This window comes from Pelobates fuscus, chromosome 10 (genome assembly GCF_036172605.1).
Source record: "Pelobates fuscus isolate aPelFus1 chromosome 10, aPelFus1.pri, whole genome shotgun sequence".
Classification (NCBI taxonomy): Eukaryota; Metazoa; Chordata; class Amphibia; order Anura; family Pelobatidae; genus Pelobates; species Pelobates fuscus.
Genome location: NC_086326.1, coordinates 96,493,093 through 96,513,011, shown reverse-complemented (window position 1 = coordinate 96,513,011; position 19,919 = coordinate 96,493,093). Strand labels below are relative to the sequence as shown.

General features: G+C 42.9%; 1 protein-coding gene across 8 annotated transcripts in view; it reads right to left on the bottom strand.

Annotated features, from left to right (window-relative positions):
• KCNMA1 (potassium calcium-activated channel subfamily M alpha 1) overlaps positions 1–19,919 on the bottom strand; it is a 536,805-nt gene that overhangs the window by 264,047 nt on the left and 252,839 nt on the right. For all 8 annotated transcript variants that reach the window (XM_063434220.1, XM_063434221.1, XM_063434223.1 and 5 more), the window contains exon 3: positions 12,387–12,448. In XM_063434220.1, coding sequence (XP_063290290.1) covers positions 12,387–12,448 — 62 coding nt within the window. The remainder of the gene's footprint in view (positions 1–12,386; positions 12,449–19,919) is intronic.

Genomic DNA, 19,919 nt, shown 5'->3' with positions numbered 1-19,919 from the left:
TAACTTAATAGGAGACATGGTCACGAAGCTTTGTATTCCTGACATAAGACAACACAGCCACAGTCTCTGATTATTGCCAGAACAGCAGTGTCTCGGTTCCTGCAGGGATCACCATGTAGTGTTTGCAATGAAGACACCTGCACTTGTGATACTATATAGACTCTGTGTTTAATGGATCACAGTAATAGTGCATTGTTTGTATACAGATATTCAGGTTTCAGATATGAAGATGAAGTATCTATTATATTAACAGCCCCAGTTTCTGAGGAGGCAGCATTGTATCAGGTATCCACCAGACGAACAGCATGATATACACAATAGTTACCGATCTCTTAATCAATTCATTTTCCTGTTGCAGTGCAAATATTGGTGCCAGTAAATTAATGTTTATTGGATTCCAAATTCTGAACCGACTTTCTGCCAGTCCGATGCAGCACGTTTTGTGATTTAATATATACTACATGTATAAGAAAAACAAACAAAAAAAAAGCACATACATTTAGAAGGAGACCTTTGTTTCTGGATCACTGCATGGCATTTCTCAAACACCATCCTGGGAGACAGTTTACTGTTTGTGAGTTGTTACTTATTGTCTGTCCATGATCAAAGAACTCTGCTTATCATGCATTGGAGATGTTGTTTCCCAGCAGCTTTGAAGAATATAAAATACAGCCCTCGCCATCAATGCGGAAAATTTATGTGGAGCAGAAATGTTCTGCAAATGTTAATGTATATCACACCTGGTGTGAAATGGGCAAATAGCTGCAGGTCTTTAACCCCTTAAGGACTGACAGGGCCGCCATCAGGGCATGACAACCATAACGGTTGTCATGGGCCCGGACCGCTCAGGGAGTCCCGGGCCCCACATTCTATTTGTGCTCATATAGATAGCGATTATCGCTATCTATATGTTCACCTCGGGCCCCGGCTACCTGTAGAATGTAGACGGGGGACCAGCCAACACATCCTTACTCTCCAGCTGCTCCTGCCTGTAAGTCTCGCGAGCTCCGCGGCCGGCAGAGCGTTGTCACGGGTTACCATGGCAACGCTCCGCACGGCAAACAGGCACAGCTTGCGAGACTTACAGGCAGGAGCTGCTGGAGAGTAAGGATGTGCTGGCTGGTCCCCGTCTGCATTCTACAGCGGCTGGCTCCCTCCACTATACCACCGGACCACCAGGTATGCAATCTCCCCCCTCCCTGGCCAGTTAAGAAGCAGGGAGGGGGGAATAAAATGTCAAATTTCCCAAATGGCTCCCCTCCCAACCCCCCCCCCCCCCCTCCCTCTCCCCCCTCCCCATGCAGCCCCCTATTTTACATACACTAAAACCACAACACACTAAAACCACAACACACACACACTGCATACACACACTAAAACCACAACACACACACTAAAACCACAACACACACACTGCATACACACACTAAAACCACAACACACACTGCATACACACACTAAAACCACAACACACACACTGCATACACACACTAAACCACAACACACACACTGCATACACACACTAAACCACAACACACACACTGCATACACACACTAAAACCACAACACACACTGCATACACACACTAAAACCACAACACACACACTGCATACACACACTAACACCACAACACACACACTGCATACACACACTAAAACCACAACACACACACACTGCATACACACACTAAAACCACAACACACACACACTGCATACACACACTAAAACCACATCACACACACACTAACACCACAACACACACACACACTAACACCACAACACACACACACACTGCATACACACACTAAAACCACAACACACACACTGCATACACACACTAAAACCACAACACACACTAAAACCACAACACACACACTGCATACACACACTAAAACCACAACACACACACTGCATACACACACTAAAACCAAAACACAAACACACACTGCATACACCATACACACACTAAAACCACAACACAAACACACACTTAATTCACCATACACACACTAAAACTACAACACAAACACGCACTGCATTCACCATACACACACTAAAACTACAACACACACACTGTATTCACCATACACACACACACGCACTGCATTCACCATACGCACACTAAAACTACAATACAAACATACACTGCATTCACTATACACACACTAAAACCACAACACACACTCTGCATTCACCATACGCACACTAAAACCACAACACAAACACACTGCATTCACCTTACACACACTAAAGCCACAACAAAAACAAACACTGCATTCACCATACACACACTAAAACCACAACACAAACACACACTGCATTCACCATACACACACTAAAACTACAACACACACACTGCATTCACCATACAAACACTAAAAACACAACACAAACACTGCATTCACCACACAAACACTAAAACCACAACACAAACACACACTGCATTCACCATACACACACTAAAACTACAACACACACTGCATTCACCATACAAACACTAAAACCACAACACAAACACACACTGCATTCACCATACACACACTTAAACCACAACACAAACACACACAGCATTCACCATACACACACTAAAACCACAACACAAACACTCTGCATTCACTACACAAACACACACTTTATCTAAAACACACAAAACTACATTCATTATACAAATGTGCAATCTGTATCCATTTTACACACCACACAGGCCATCCTTGTGGGTGGACTCAGAATGGGCCCCCAGGGGCAGACTCGGGGGCGGGCCCAGGGGGCCCACACTTTGAACTGTGTCAGGGGCCCCAAGATTTTTGATGGCAGCCCTGAGGACTGAGCCAAATGTACATGTTGGGATCAAAACAAAACCTTGAATTTGCACTATATGTCTGTTCAGGCGTAATTCACCTCTATCATATTATGTGCACCCACACTTATTATATATCATTTTATTCAGGGGAAACCGGGCTTTCATTTAACATCAAATATTTGGGTAAGAAACATAATTTAAGATGAATAAAATATAAAAAACAAAATGGGCGAAAATAAGAATTGATTTATTTTTTTTAGTTCTTCGTGACTGTGACTGTCAGAATACTGTTTGCTTTTACTGCAATAAAATACACATATTTGTATTCAGCGATGTTCACAGTACAATTGTTCTTGTGCTCCAATGTCAATAATACAGATTTTGTAAAAGTGATTCCTGAGTTTTGTTCATGGCTTGTTGTTTTTTGGTTCCTAATCTCTGGCTTGTGATCTCTGCTAGGATCCTCTTCTAGGCCAATCCACATATTAGGTTTTCTTCTTGGCTACAAAAATATTCACTTGAGTTTCAATTTGGTGCAACGTTCATGATCAATCCCAGTGTTATTCTACACTGGCTCGTAAACCCTGCCGTCATTCACGCTCCATGGCAGTTTGCTTTTTTCTTTAATTGTTAACAACACCTACATGCTGAATCCGACTCTTAAACAAAATGTTGGAAACCTGTTGTCCTACTGAAATGGAGAAAACTCACCTCTGCTTCAGTAAGGATATTATTTGCATTGCTATACCACTGACATCGCTTCCAATTTCAATCTGCCACACTTCAGTAGGTTAATTTTTGGAGCATTTGATTTAACGTATGTAGAGAGGAATTGAAAAACCAAACAGTGGTGAAAAGCAACTGAAAAAATATAGCTGAACTGATGTCGACTGGAGAGCTACAACAACTACACATTCCTCAAAGACCATTAGCTGCTTCTCCTTGGCTTTACAAAGATGTTGACACATTGTGCTGTGCAACAAAACACTGGGAAAATAATAAAAAAAGAGTGAAGGAGAGAGAGAGAGTGATTTGGATGTCCACAGACAAGGCAAGTAGGCAAAGAATGAAGCTCTCTACAGGCGGCTGTCTACTAAGGATACCGGACTACAATTTTTTTAATTTATTTTTTTACTTTCTTTATATATTTTAATATAATTTTCACATTTGTAATTTTTTTTTGTAATTGCAGAGATAGGCAGTGCTGGATGTACTCTTTGTGTCTTCTGTGTGCAGGGCCTTATTAACATGTCAGGTGCATGTAGGCACATAATTCTAACACAAGTTAAATAAATGTATTAACCAACCTTAAAAAGTTTTTTTTTTAATTACAATAATGCCAAAAATATTAAGAGTGAAATTGTGCATTTGTAAGTGAGAAAGTGAGATAGGCAAGTTAATCAAGGAGGATCAGCATGAGTGAGAAATTTTAAATAATTATTTATCTTCAGTATATAGGAAAAAATAATCTATGGCTGCAGATTTGCAAATCCCTGCTACAAAAGCCTTGCAGCAAACTGGTGATTGTCTAACAAAGCCCTGGGGACAGATGGTATTCACCCACACATGCTTAGGGAGCTTAGTATGGAAAGATCCATACTACTGTTTTTAGTTTTTAACGATTATTTTCATTCAGATATTGTACCAGAGGATTGGAGAAAAGGAGAAGTGGTGTCTGTTTTTAAAAAGGGTTCAAAACCTCAACCCAGAAACTGCAGTCCTGTAAGCTTAACATCTATGGTTGGGAAATTATTTGAAGGGCTGTTAACGGATAATGTCATGCCAATAATAATAATGGTCATGCCAAACCAGGGGAGGGCTGGCAGTCTTAGGCCTGGGGGGCAAAACCAGTCAAGTGGCCCATTGCACCACAAAATCAGTTCACCGTCCATGCCCACCTTTTCACAGAAACATAGAATGTGACGGCAGATAAGAACCATTCGGCCCATCTAGTCTGCCCAATTTTCCTGGTTTTATAACGGATATTGATGTTATGCTAATCAGTAGCTCTTTGCCATACCCGCTCCTTCACGGCTCTGACTTCCAATGTTGTCAGAGCGCAGGCTGAGAATCTCTGAGCCTGTGCTCTGACTCACTAACTGAGCGCTGAAACCACGAGGGAGAGGATATGATCTGACTGCACCTACTGCTGGTGCGCACCAGTGGACCACCAGCGAATCGTTTAAATTGAATATGCTGCTGTCCCCAACTTGTGAGCTGTGTTGGCCGCCGCTGTTGTAATGGCACCCTGCGTGACCGCACAGCGTGCACACCCCAATGGCTGGCCCTGCTGACACACACTGATGTTACTACTTAGAAACACCAATAAACTGTGGAAACAGAGCTGAAGGTCCCCCCCTCCCCCCAAATTTATAAAGATTTGCTTAGTGGATTTGTTGTAAGATTAAATCATGCATCATCCGTTCTCTCTCCCATGCGCTGCTCTGTAGGCTGGGAGGAAGTGAAGAGTAATCACATTCTCCCAGCACAGCGCCACCTGTGGCTGCATGGGGAACAGCTATTTAATGTAATGCTTGCAGGACGGCCAGCTGCCGCAGAACCTCTTTGTTCCTGTCTCTGCAAAGGGCTCCAGGCACTGCTTGTTGTGAGTGTGAGCCACTGTAAATTAGGGGCAGAGGGCACTTGCACTGCGATAAAGACGGGTCTGGGCAGGAGGAGAGTGCAGTGCAATCAGTGACCCCCTTCTTACCCCTTCTTACCCCCTCTTCTTCTTACTCCCCACTCTTCTTCTTCTTACTCCCCCCTCTTTTTCTTACTCCCCCCTTCTTCTTACCCCCTCTTTTTCTTACTCCCCCTTCTTCTTACTCCCCCTTCTTCTTACTCCCCCTTCTTCTTACCCCCCCTTCTTCTTACCCCCCCTTCTTCTTCTTACCCCCCTCTTTTTCTTATCTCCCCTCCTTCTTACTCCCCCTATTCTTACTCCCTCCTCCCCCTCTTCTTATCCCCCCTCCCCCTCTTCTTACTCCCCCCTCTCCTTCTTCTTACACCCCCCCTCCTTCTTCTTACTCCCCCCTTCTTACCCCCCTCCTTCTTACTTCCCCCTCCTTCTTCTTACTCCCCCCCTCCCCTCCCCTGTAGCGTGGCCGAGATCCTCTCCGTTCCGCAGTACCCGGCCGGAGTGATAGGAAGGTGCACACTGAGTGTGCACCTTCCTATCACCCCGGCCGGGCACCGCGGACCAGAGAGGAGCTCGTCCACGCTACAGGGGAGGGGAGAAGCAGCGCTGCAGCCGCCTGAGGCTCTTAACAGAGCGCTCAGACGGCTGCAGCATTAGGACTGGCCCTGCAGGGGCCGGTCTTAAAAGAATTTGGGGCGGCCTGGGGGGCAATTGCCTCCCTGCCCCCCGGCCCAGCCCGCCCCTGTGCCAAACTAACTTAATTGCATTTTATGAAGACGTTCAAAGAAATATAGATCAAGGTGATCTAGTAGATGTGATCTACTTGGATTTGCCAACACTGTTAGCAGTTCCCCACAAAAGATTATTAGTAAAACTGAAGTCAGTTGATTTAGACAAAAAAAAATGTGTTTTTGGATAGAACACTGGCTTAAGATAGAGTGCAGAGAGTAGTTGTAAATGGAAAATGTTCAAATTGGACAAATGTGATAGGTGGAGTGCCTCAGGGTTCTGTCCTGGGTCCACTTCTCTTTAATCTATTTATAAATGAGTAGACATGTGCAATTCGTTTTAGGGCAATTCGGACATTCGGGTACTTCTGAATGTCTGAATAGATGAATTGCTGAATGGTTGAAGTCCCGAATTTCCGAAATTACCGAATTTCCGAAGTGTCGAAGTGCCGAAGTTCCGAAGTTGCCTAAGTTCCGAAGCACAGTATTAAATACTAATAAGGGGGGGACCTAATGTCCTCCCACCTGGCCCCCACCCCTGAGCGGTGGTTGGGGGCCCTACAGTAAAATAAGGGGGGACCTAATGTCCTCCCCCCTGGCCCCCACCCTTGAGCGGTGGGTGGGGGCCCTACATTAAAATAAGGGGGGGGACCTAATGTCCTCCCCCCTGGCCCCCACCCCTGAGCGGTGGGTGGGGCCCTAAATACTAATAAGGGGGGACCTAATGTCCTCCCCTTTGGACCCCACCCCTGAGTGGTGGGTGGGGGCCCTAAATACTAATAAGGGGGGGACCTAATGTCCTCCCCCACCCTCAGTATTTAGGGCCCCCATCCAACCTATTTTTTTTTTACAGTGACACTGTTTAATAGACATGCCCCTACTCGTGGTATAGTGAGTAGGGGCAACATTTACTAATACTAAGTAAATTTTATTTAGTATTAGTAAATTTGGCTGAAAGACCAATTTAGGCGGGTGGGGGCCCTAAATACTAATAAGGGGGGGGACCTAATGTCCTCCCCCTTGGACCCCACCCCTGAGTGGTGGGTGGGGGCCCTAAATACTTGTTTTTGTGTTTAAACAAGGGTTTTGATTCACAAAATCCAAACATAATTTTGCCTCTTTACAAATCAATGGTAAGACCCCACCTTAAAATTCTAGTGCCATTTTGGGCACCAGTTTTACAAAAGTATATTGCAGAACTAGAAGAAGTGCAGAGGCGAGCTACAAAACTAGTAAGGAGAATGGCTAGAAAAACTGGAATAGTTTTCTTTTGAAAGAAAGGCATCTCACAGGAGATATGATAAAACTATACAAATATACACAGTATATATACTCACAGAGTCAGTAAAAAAAAATGCTATGTGCTATCCTGTTCATTAGCTAAAATATATAACAGCCAAGAGGTCACCCATGAGACTGGACATAAGGTGGTTTAGCATACTGCAGAGGAAAGGGTTCTTTACAGTAAGAACAATAGAGATGTGGAATTATGCGCCTAAAGAGGTTGTGTAGTAAAATTTGAAAAAGGGCTCGGATGTTTTTTGTTTTTTTGCATAGACAGAATATTAATAAGGATGTAAAACAGTTTTTTTTCTAAAAATTTTAGTCTAAAATTGGGGGTCATCTTATGCACAGAATGTCACTGCATGGGTTAAAAAAAACACTTGTGTGCAGGGCCTAAGCCGAGTTCAGGCCCACGACCCACACACATACCTGACATCCATCCCACCAATCTACTTCTGAATGCTGTGGCAAGGCAGAACAGGTCCCTATATGCATAGTAGCTGCAGCATATGTCAGCACTTACCACCAACGGAGCTCCAGAGAAATGCCACACCATAAAAGGAGCAGCCATATTAAGGTGAGCTCCACCTCAGCTAGTTCTTGCTTTCTGATTTATATTTATAGGGGAGGAAATGGGGATCATGGAGCAGAGCGAATACTGCTGTGATGTCCCAGCATGCCCTCACACCATTTGCTGTATTGTGGGAGCTGTAGTCTCCCAGCATGCACTATAGCGCCATTAACTTCACAGAGTACCGTAGCACAGGGGAGGCATGAGAATCAGAAGTTTGTTGTTATCCTCAGAAGTCACCTCTAAAATTTCAAAGTTGTAATATTTGATGTTTAAAATATATATTTCTTAAAGAGCACTATAGGGTCAGGAACACAAACATGTATTCCTGACCCTATAGGGTTAAAACCACCATCTAGCCCCCCTGAGCCCCTCATGCCTGATCCAATCACAGTGCTTCCCGATAGGATTGGCTAAGACTGACAAGGAGGCAGATCAGGGGCAGAGCCAGCATGATTCAAACACAGCCCTGGCCAATCAGCATCTCCTCATAGAGATGAATTGAATCAATGAATCTCTATGAGGAAAGTTCAGTGTCTGCATGCAGAGGGAGGAGATACTGAATGTTTGGATGCATTTTTGGCAGCCATGACCTAGGAAGGAGCTCTAACAGCCATCTGAGGAGTGGCCAGTGAAGTTATCACTAGGCTGTAATGTAAACACTGCATTTTCTCTGAAAAGACAGTGTTTACAGCCAAAAGCCTGAAGGTAATGATTCTACTCGCCAGAACAAATTCAATAAGCTGTAGTTGTTCTGGTGACTGTAGTGTCCCTTTAATTTTGGGCTAAAAAAATAGAGGTTGTCTTATACAAGGGGGCATTTTAAACACAGAAAAATATGGTAATTGATATGTAATTAAACATGTTGCTGATCAAGAAGTCAAGAAGGATTATTTTCCCTTTCTATGGGATAATTGGAAATTGTTACAAATGTGTTATTAATTATAATTTTTTGGTCAATGTCTTTTTGGTCAACAGTATAAAAAATGGGCTTCATGACTGAACTTATCTTTTTTTCAACCTAGACAACTATACTATATGTAACATTGCATTATTAATTTACTCAACAACTACATCTCACACACACATATGTGTGTGTGTGTGTGTGTGTGTGTGTGTGTGTGTGTATATATATATATATATATATATATATATATATATATATATATATATATATATATATATATAGTAGAGAAGTAGAGCACTGCACTCACGGTCTTTAGATTCAAAATTGAAAAATAGGTTTTATTCCATGTGTCACAATCAACGTTTCGGTCCACACAGGGACCTACTTCTCTACTACTGTATACAACTTCTTAATCCCTATAGGGACAGGCACCCGGCAATTTAACCCACTGGATACCAGTAAGGGATTCTACAAGCGTGAGTACAAGGAAATTGTTTAATGTGTATATATATATATATATATATTTGAAAAAAAAATTCTGTTTGTAATGCATGGTGTTTGAATATGTGAGTATAGTAAGTGTATGCATGCAGGAATTAAAAATAATGTTAGAAGAAGTTAGTGTAAATTACGGTTAGAGAGGGATTAGTAATGTCAGAGTTAGATTACTTATGACAAGGGGAACACCATGGCAACAACCAATAATTGATAGCAGAGCTGCAGAAGCTATTATACAGTGTGTATCAGTCACTGCTGACCCTGCTCTTCTTGCAATTAATTTCCTGTATGACAGGCTTTTAGAGGGCAGATGTGAAATGATCCCTCCAACTCCTGTACAACCTCACACACAGACACTGGGGGACCTGGGACAACAATAAGATTTACATGCCCTATAACTGTTCCTGCAGCTCTGCTATCAAAATATCCTGGCCGATGCTCCTGGTACTTATCTCTGCCCACCAGCCCACTTAAGCGCATTAGAAGTTCTGAAAACACGTGCCCCCTGCAGGAGATGCCTATAAGGAAATCCAGCCCTGCTTGTGTGTCCTCCAAATCAAGTAACACAGAACTAGAGGAGGAAGGGACACATGAGTATGCTAAGCCACACACACAGACAGACATTTCACAACCTGCAATAATTAATTTTAAATACAATGACATGTGCAGCTAGCAAGTAACTTAATTTGCAATAGTAACAGGGAAAAAAATATAGAAAAAAAAGATTCTGACAGTGGGAACAATATCAGCAACCAATGCATATTTCTACATGCAATGCATGTACAGCAGCACATTTCTTTAGGCCGTATATAAGCCACAATGTAGTGTCATCACACCCATTTTAATCAACTTCTAGGGCTAGACGTGGCCAATTAACTAATGTTTGCAAGCAGCACAATATTTTACCAAAGACTGAAGTTTTTTTTTAATTGCTATGTGTCAAATTAAAACGGTAAGACAAAACATAATTGCATTGTGTATAACATAGTGAAACATCTTTCACTTTTGTCCAAAAATATTGAAAGTTCTTTCAAGTTGTCTGAAGCTTGTGCACAGGTCTGTTTGGTTCATCCAAAATTCAGTAAAAATATTAGCTTTTTTTTTGTGTGCAAATTTTAGACAACTGTTATGTTCCATAAAAGCAAAACAAAAAGTAAAAGGAAATGTTATATGTAATAGCTTTCATTTTCAGTAAACAAAAATAATACATTCATTAAAGGGACACTATAGTCACCAGAACAACTACAGCTTATTGAATTTGTTCTGGTGAGTATAATCATTCCCTTAAGGCATTTTGCTGTAAACACTGTCTTTTCAGAGAAAATGCAGTGTTTACATTACAGCCTAGTGATAACTTCACTGGCCACTCCTCAGATGGCTGCTGGAGGTGCTTCCTGGGGCAGTGCTGCCTAAAATGCATCCAAACATTCAGTATCTCCTCCCTCTGCATGCAGACACTGAACTTTCCTCAGAGATTAATTGATTCATCTCTATGAGGAGATGTTGATTGGCCAGGGCTGTGTTTGAATCATGCTGGCTCTGCCCCTGATCTGCCTCTTTGTCAGTCTCAGCCAATCCTATGGGGAAGCATTGTGATTGGCTCAGGCCACCACTTCTGATGATGTCAGCAGGCAGTGGGCAGGTCTAAAGGAAACATGGACAAACTATGCAGCCGCAAGCTTGAAATCAAGTAAGATTTTACTTTATTTTTAGAGGCATGAGGGAACCAGGGTGGCTAGATGGTGGTTTTAACCCTATAGGGTCAGGAATACATGTTTGTGTTTCTGACCCTACAATGCTCCTTTACATATAAGCCTATGGGGGACAATATGACCACCACAAAAGTACAAGAGGGGTTCTAACCTCCCCCATGCCCTCATTCACAAGACCACAATTGGGGTATGGGGGTTGGGGGGTGACGCTAAATCACCCTGTGTTATTAATTAAAGTCCCCACCCACCACCCAGGACTTTAAGTCTGCCATTATTTAATAGCCCCCACTCGCCACCCATGTCCACCTGTTATTAATACATTTGCCCCCATTTGTTGCCTTAGGAGGGGAGATATGTCTCCCAATTCTGATAATTAATTAGCACCCACCTGCCATTCATGGGTGAAGACTGGTGAGCATTAAAAGACCCAGTTTTATTAATTACATGTGGTCCCCACTTTATGACCTACCTGTATTACGACAGCTCGCACTCACAACCAGCTCTCTAGCTTGAAGATTCAAGGGATTCCCCACTTTAGAGAGCTGGTCTATGTTCGGGGAATTTTCCCCGAACACAGATTAGAGGGATTCCCTGCTGTGATGCACTTGTCTATGTTCATGGAAGTTTCCCCGAACATGGACCTGCACTGGTGCACATGCTCTGTAGCGCATCATCACTTACCGACCAATTCATTTTACGACCAGGTCGTAAGAACAGAACCAGGTCAGTAAGTGAGGAATGTCTGTATAACCCCCATCTGCTGACCACAATTGGAAGGTATGGGGGTCATTATGTTACCCTGCATTATTTATAGGAACCCACCATAGGGGCATGGGAGTTCAGCCCCTGTTCTTTCATTTGAAGCCCCCTCTTGGGTCAGGGCACTGGGAGGATCTGTTCCAGGTCCTCCCTGTATGTTACAAGCAACTGGGCACCATTAGCTGCCCTGTCACAAGTGTTTTACTACAGTGAGCAGCCACTAGCTGTTCACTGTTTATCAGACAGACAAGCCCCCACTGTGGGCATATGGGAACAGGGGGGAGTTTTAAAACTTGCTTTATGTAGCCCTAATACAAATAAATGAATGAGACTGAACTAAAATTTAGTGACCCATGAATTCTCATGTTTGTCGAAAAACAAATGCACAAGTCTAATTGATATACTTCAAAGAAAGACTGAAACTGGAAACGTACTGTGTTTTACTAGGACAGTTTATAACTGGACAAGCATATATTCTCATATACTCACTTGGACGAATCAATGAAATATATCACCAATGCTCCGATACTCAGGGCAAACACAGTCACCACCTGAAAGAGGGAACATGAGAGTCAGTTAGGAATAACACTGTGAGAACAGAGAAAAGGTAATCAAAATAAATAATATGTTGGTTCCACAAATACAAAAAATATTCTTTGGAATGGTGATTCATTAACGAGTTCTACACAAATTCGAGAAACCAGACAGCCACAAATCGTAATTCTACTGTTGGTCAGTACTTTATATACATGACCATGATGTATCTACATATCAGTATTCAATATGATGCTGGCACAATCTATGTGATTGCCACTTTCAAAACTTTAAATTGCTCCATTAACAATCAGAGATTATATGTTAGTGTGGGGGTTTAAAATATATAATTTTTTAAATGAAAGAAACAATGTAAAATATAAAATCTTCTTTCTTCCAGGCTAAACGCATGACCTCGTGTCCTATGTAAAGTCCGGTTTGTGACTCTTCCTAGTCTTAGATCCAATTACTTATCAGTCAGATTGGCAGGAAATCAAGCATGGCATGTTCTATTTACTAGGCACAGGTGGGTTTACCTAGAACTGTCCAAGGGTTTACTCCAACGAGGGGTAGCTACACAATTTATACTTTTGATTATCTATTTACCTTTTTATTTTGCACTTTGCCCCAGGCTGTTGTATACATGGCATGTTTATGTATTATGTTGCCAAATCCTGTAGATTCCATCTTAAAAACATAGACCGCATCCACCCCTTTCTTACGCAAGATGCTGCCTAGGAGCTTGTCCATACTCTAGAAATTTCCTGCATGGATTATTGTAACCCTCTCCTAATTGGTCTTCCCAAAAGCCGTATAGCCCTGCTACAGTCTGTAATGAATGCTGCCGCCAGACTGATTTTCCTCTCTAGTCAGTCCTCTCACACCTCACCCCTCTGTCAGTCCTTACATTGGCTTCCATTATCCTATAGGAGTCAATTCAAAGTGCTAACCCATACCTATAAAGCATTGGCCAATTATAGCCCCTCCTATATCTCTTCACAGATCCATAGGTATGCCCCTTCTCGGTCTCTTGGGAATTTGCACTCCACATACCCCATTTGTTATCACGTGTGTGTTGCCACCCATGTGTTTGACCAACGTGGAAGGCCGAATAACTATACAGGAGCCTTTTTTGGAGATTATTTAAAGCTTGACAAAGACCTTTGGGGTCGAAATGTTGCTGTTGTGTTTCCTAATAAAATGCCTGTCTTGAACCAAAGAGTGCCTGGGCCTCTATTACTTTATACATATTGGTAACCATCTGCTCCTTGGAACTTTACTGTGCCTTAGGGCTGTTTGAGTCATATCTATTGACGAGTGACGACTCTTCATACATGTGGGTGATTTGGTCTATACATGTGAGTGTCCGCTATTGATTCCATTGTATGGTCTTTTATGAGATGTTTTTTCCCCCCAATTGACAGATTATTATCTATTTATTAATTAAATAATTTGTCTATTTTATGCGCCCTCCACACTACTTTTATTTGTTGAAATCCACACCTCTTTATACTGCACCTGGGGACCTCCATCTTAGTTCTCTGACAATTATTATTACAAATTCAGCCCTTTGCACCTGGCAGTCAGCATCGAGAAAGCTTACGCACACGATGAAAGACCAAACAGTGTTTCCATTTCTCATCTGCAAGGTTTGCCTTATCTAAACTGGATTATGATATAATTTGCTAAATCATTAATTTATATGTAAAAGGAGAAAAAGCATCACATGAAAAGAGGTCAAGTTCCATAGGTATCACATACTTCATATTAGAAAAAATATGGTATGTTTCTAAATGGCTAAAGTCTGTTCATACTTTCACCTCTAGTGGGCAGAAATACACCAAATGTATCACTGAATAGATGAAACCTACAAATCCAATCCACAGATCCAGAAATGGCCAAAATGGTTTGAATGACCCCCCCCCTCCCCCCTCCCTCCCTCCCCCCCTCCCACCTCAAAATCTCATGTGAATCCTCATTAGTGGAAGGACCACGGATGTTTTTCTTCACCACTCGGAAATAATGGTGAATGTTCTAACTTGTGTTTATGCTTATGATACAGGAAGAGAACTGGATTCTGGAGTCAGAATTCTTGAGTTGCAATGAACACCTACAGGTGTTTAATCTAGAGAAATACATGAATCTTCTCATCAGAGGTACCATCAGATAGCACTTCAGAAAAATGACTACAGCTCATGTTTTAAATCAGTTTATTTATTTATTTTAAAGAAAAGAAACAGAATATAGCATGTGTAACTAACCTGGCTTTTAAGTGGGCATTATATTTCATCAAAAAGTTCTAACACTACATTCATGTCTTAGCTCTCTGACAATCATTCTTACACATTTTTCCCCTACACATTAAAATGCTGAGAGACAATTCACTTATCTATCAGAATCCTTTTTTTTATTTATTTATTTTTTTATTCAATTACTGTCTCTGAAGATTAAAATCTATAAATAAATAACATTGTAGAATGGTCTCAATCTATTTGTCCGATGTATGCTTAGGGCTTGGACCATCACAATTACAAGAGAAAGTCCTCTGCCAGGAAATCTTGATCCAGCAATGCATCCCTTTAATCAATTCAACACAAACATCCATCACATACAAAAATTTCTCAATAGGCAATCTCAGATGATGAATCATAACTGTGTCCTGAGAGATTAATATATAACAAAAGCCTATAGAAGACATTTGACATAAGAAAAATTACTGGAACCTGTTGACTATTTTAAATTCTACTTTCTGAACAAATATTGCTACTGCTGTTATCCACAAAGTATCTTCATAATCATATGGTTTGATATTTATCACCTTTTGTTGACATTCTTAATGCCATAACAACAAATCTATCTGGAATACGTAATGGTGCAAGGGGATCTCCTGTCCCTGTTTCTTGCTCACACAGATTCTTCTAACTGCAGCAATTTTCAAACATTTCTGCAGCAGTAAGCTTATCCCTTCTCTTAAAAACCCCACTTAAGGGGCGGGGCCTGACAGCCAAGATGGTCGGTCGCACACTCTAAGAGCTCCTGCAGTAAAGAGCACAAACATGCTACCACAGATCGAGCCCTTAACGCTAGCAATTAATGGTGACCAGAGATCTACTCACGACGACATGCGTAACAGAATGATACCGATCCGGCACTGAAGCGAGGCGGAATGACTCACTCCGACCATGCGGCCTACAATGGAGCAGAGCCTGAGGACTAGGGGAGACAGCCGATCCCCTGGCACGGGAGCTGCTCACAAGCGTGAACTCAACACAACCCCGCTGCCCCCCCCCCTATGGACCGGCGGGGGATATCCCGGTCCTCGCTGGGGACGATCACCCCCAAGCCACCGTCTGACCAAACAACAACACCCAAAGCAACATGGGCATGCACAGTCCCACACAGGATGGCGGCACTAACACAGCCTACCACAAAACGCACTTTAATCAAGCCTCCCAGGAACAAACAAGACTTCTACGACCAGATGTGCGCCAGCCTGTGGATGAGGCTCCAGGCCCAGAGACGGTCCTACAAGATGGCGATCACAGAGGTGGCGGTGTGGATCCGCCCGGCACTCCGGCGCCAATTAGGCGGGAACCCCCCTCGGATCTCCAGAGAGGCCCCCCGGCAGAGCAGGAGACCAACACAGAGGGAAACGAAGCCAGGTACCCGGAGGAGACATCGCCAACATGAAAGACCCACCCGTACATCAGCGGCCCTAACGGCCATTACCCAGCAGGGCGCAACTCCACGCTTGAACACTCACAGTTCCGGCCGCGCTGCAGATCAAGAGACAGGGAAGCTGGATACCAGAAAGAGCAACGGGCAGAACGTCCCACAGCGATCCACGAGGAGGAGAACCTCGACCCAAAAGTACACCGAGCAGAGCCTACCTGACCGCAACTCGCCAGGACCCTCTGAACAGCTGCATCGACCAACACGAGGGGCACACACTCAGTCACGAAGAGGCATCGGCTGACTTGACGGGGACTTGGACTTAATATCAGGCATATTAACCACTGGCACTCAGCCCTTTATGCCCCCAAACGAACTCCCATGATACTTAATCACTGCTAATGTGCCTAAACTGCTCTATAACGGTGTACTAGCTAAGACTGCACATAGCTAAGAATGTTGTACTCACACTCTGTCTAGCATGCACTATAACTTCTGAGGGCATACTTGCCTATTTAAAAGACACCCTCTTTACTGCAGCAGATGTACCCCAGCAATGATGGGCATAATAGTGCAACCATTAGTTCATACCCTGTTAGCCCCCCTCGCGCCCACACCGAACACAGGACCCAGTGGCTGCTTTGCTGAAATATTGATCACAGTTTAGCGTGTTGCTTATTTATTTTTATTTGTTTATTTTATTTTGTACCTCTATAATCCACTAAGTTAAGGTCAAAGCATACAGATTGTCTTAGCCAGCCCTAAGGTTTTTCTTGTTAAGCAACAATATATGCATTGGCGTGGATTAATACATTTTTCATATTATTTATTGTGGGGAACCCAAAGCAACGCAAGTTTAAGCCAGTTTAACTCTCAACTTACTCTCAAAATGTCTAAGCCTGTCCAAACATTAACTACCGGTAGTTGTCAAATCTGAGGGTCAACATTCTAACAATGTTATGTCATATGCTGACAATACCTAAACAACGTAAAACCATACTGTTTATAACCCAAAAATGTGCTTGTTCTACTATGTACCTCTATGTTTAACTGTTTTAATGCGCTGGAAGATTACATTTGGGGTACCTCACAAGCGAATGTTATAAACAAAAATAAAGAATTAAAAAAAAAAAACCCACTTAATTCTATCATTACTCCCATAGTTGGGAGGTATGTAAAGTAGATGAGGGAGTCTAAAGGGGGCAGAACAGTAATGCAACTTCCAAAGCTGCTCGAGAAAGGGTGGAATATCGGCTTGGTATGAATGCATGCCAGACTAACTTTTAAGCAAGTTGGCCAACCCCAAAAGGGCCAGACCATGGGCAGTGAGCAGTTAAAGTGCTCTGCTCATGATCGTAGTTACTTTATAGTAGAGTAACTATGTCTAATGATGCAGTAGCACTACGCTTTCAGGGGTAGTGCAGGGAACCATCTAAGATGGCGGGAGATAACTATCCCGGCGGATTTGGGATAGCTGGGAGGCCTGCACAGGAGATGCATGTATTGCATTTTATCGCTGCACTTGTGAAAATTATTTTGCGATCAGTGAGCTAATAAAAATATCTGCAGCTTCTGTTGGATGGGACAGGATCCCGAAAATGTGGCTAATGTGTCACATCACATACACAGCCTTTCTACATACTCCCTGTAAAGAGATATCTAATGTTTAAACTTCCTTTATTGCACAATGTGTTTACTTATGACTTTTGTATCACCTGTTCTATTAATAGTATGCTATAGCATGTAGGAGTCTCATGTACCTGCTTAACGTTTTATTATCATAGCAGTATATATATAAAAAAAAAAAATACAAAAACCTAAGGTAAACACGTTGTACTGTATGAAACAAAACCATTTTTTTCATGCAGGCTGTGCCACTCATAGTCAGAGGCAGTGTGGCGATGGCTGCATAAACAAAAAACAAATGTGATTTAACTTTTTAATGGCAAAGAACTGAGCAGTAACAGTGCAAGGGTGTGATCTATACACCAAAATTGATTCATTACCTATAGCTGTTTTGGTGTTTAGAGTGTCCCTTTAACACACAGAAACATTGTTTTTATTCATATGTCGACATGTTTCTTTTTAATATATATATATTTGCATGCAATGATACATTCACAGATACCGGGTTATTTGCAGAATGTCAGACAATAATAATAATTGATATACATGTCAGAAAAAATGCAATGTTTTTTAGATTGTGATAAACTCAGCTTTTCATAACATGGAAACTAGGCTAATGCTACAGATGTGACATACACAATTAATCTAGATGATAAAGCTATTCTGCAAGTGGCTTTGATGGAAATCCACCAGGAAGACCTAACATTGACATTAACAATTACTAGGCTTGCAAATCAGACTAATTTAAAGCAAACACAATGTAAAACAAACAAATAATAATTAAAACAGCATTTAAAAAGATTATGATGGGGGCGGGGCCTGACCGCCATGCTGGCAGGTCGCGAGTAACAACAGCTCCTGAAATATTTTAAACTATTCCGTTTAAAAACGGGACTCTTGGCCCAGCCAGAGGACCAAAAGCATGCACCAACCCAAGAGGAAGCACCAGAACCGAGGTGAGGCTTGCGACCAGGTTCGTTTTAGTCCCTCGGAGAGACAACCGTCGTCCTCAACGGATGTGGCCTACTCAGGCGGTGAGTGGGGCGGACGGCCGCTGCCCCACTATCCTGCCCGACGGTGTCCAGACGGACCTCCTCAGAAGACCGAACCGGGCCCCATCTCCCCCCCCCCCCCCGCGGGCCGGTGGGGGTGATCCCGGCCCACACCCTGCTGCACACATCCCAACAGAGGTCTCAAGGCCCCAACTCACTGCCACGACGCAGCCCAAGCCACATCTAAAATGGTGGCAACTACGAACCGGGCAGAGCGCACGGGGGAGACTGCTGCCTCCCGCTACCTGGGGAATGCAACTCACACGAACCCAAGTGATGACAGCCCGCAGGTACCAAGACCCCCGCACTCACACATGGCAAAGAGGTCGAAAAAGCGGCAAACAAGTATAAGCAGCATAGAACCAGCTCACCAGACCCAGCAGCCCACCCCTCGATCTGGTCCAGACAGATGGCATGCGCACACATCGCCCCATCTCACAGCACCCTCACAGCAACACCTACCAGTGGAACTACAGCGGCTGGAGGACACAGAATCACCACACATGCTTCAATCACTGCATGTTGATATATGCACACTGCACACGAGCATGCTAACACCGTTTCACCTAGGGACTGTGCCTGCCTGGATTACTCTGTCAGCTACTTGCCCAGCTGGACAATTGCCACACAGCCCACGCAGAAAGATACAGGGGTGAGGAGACCAACGCTTACGAGCAACGGATAGACACATAGCGATGACCCAGCGGACAATTAATCTTAAACATTCAGCGTAAATAATAGCGTCTCTCCAGCAAAATCTGTATGCCTTTACTTTCCATGACCTGCTGTCACTCTTCTCATATATCACCCTGTCTGTCACTGACATAGGTTCAGACTTACTGCAGCACCATTCTACACTTAACTGTTTAATGCTACATAGGACTCTCGAATGCTCTCTCTCACACACTGAACATGGGCTAATGAGATAAGCTACATATACAACCACATAGCGACTACAAAAAACGAATCCACTAGCATGTAACTCAGCATGTAAACACAATTATAAATACTAGACCACTGTTTTCTTTTTATGTGCAACGCTGGGGCCCAACGCAGATATAATCGTCTGTCAAATAGATTGCCTAGATTAACATGTTCAACAAAAACAAAATTTGTGCAAGTTTCTCATGCCACTGTT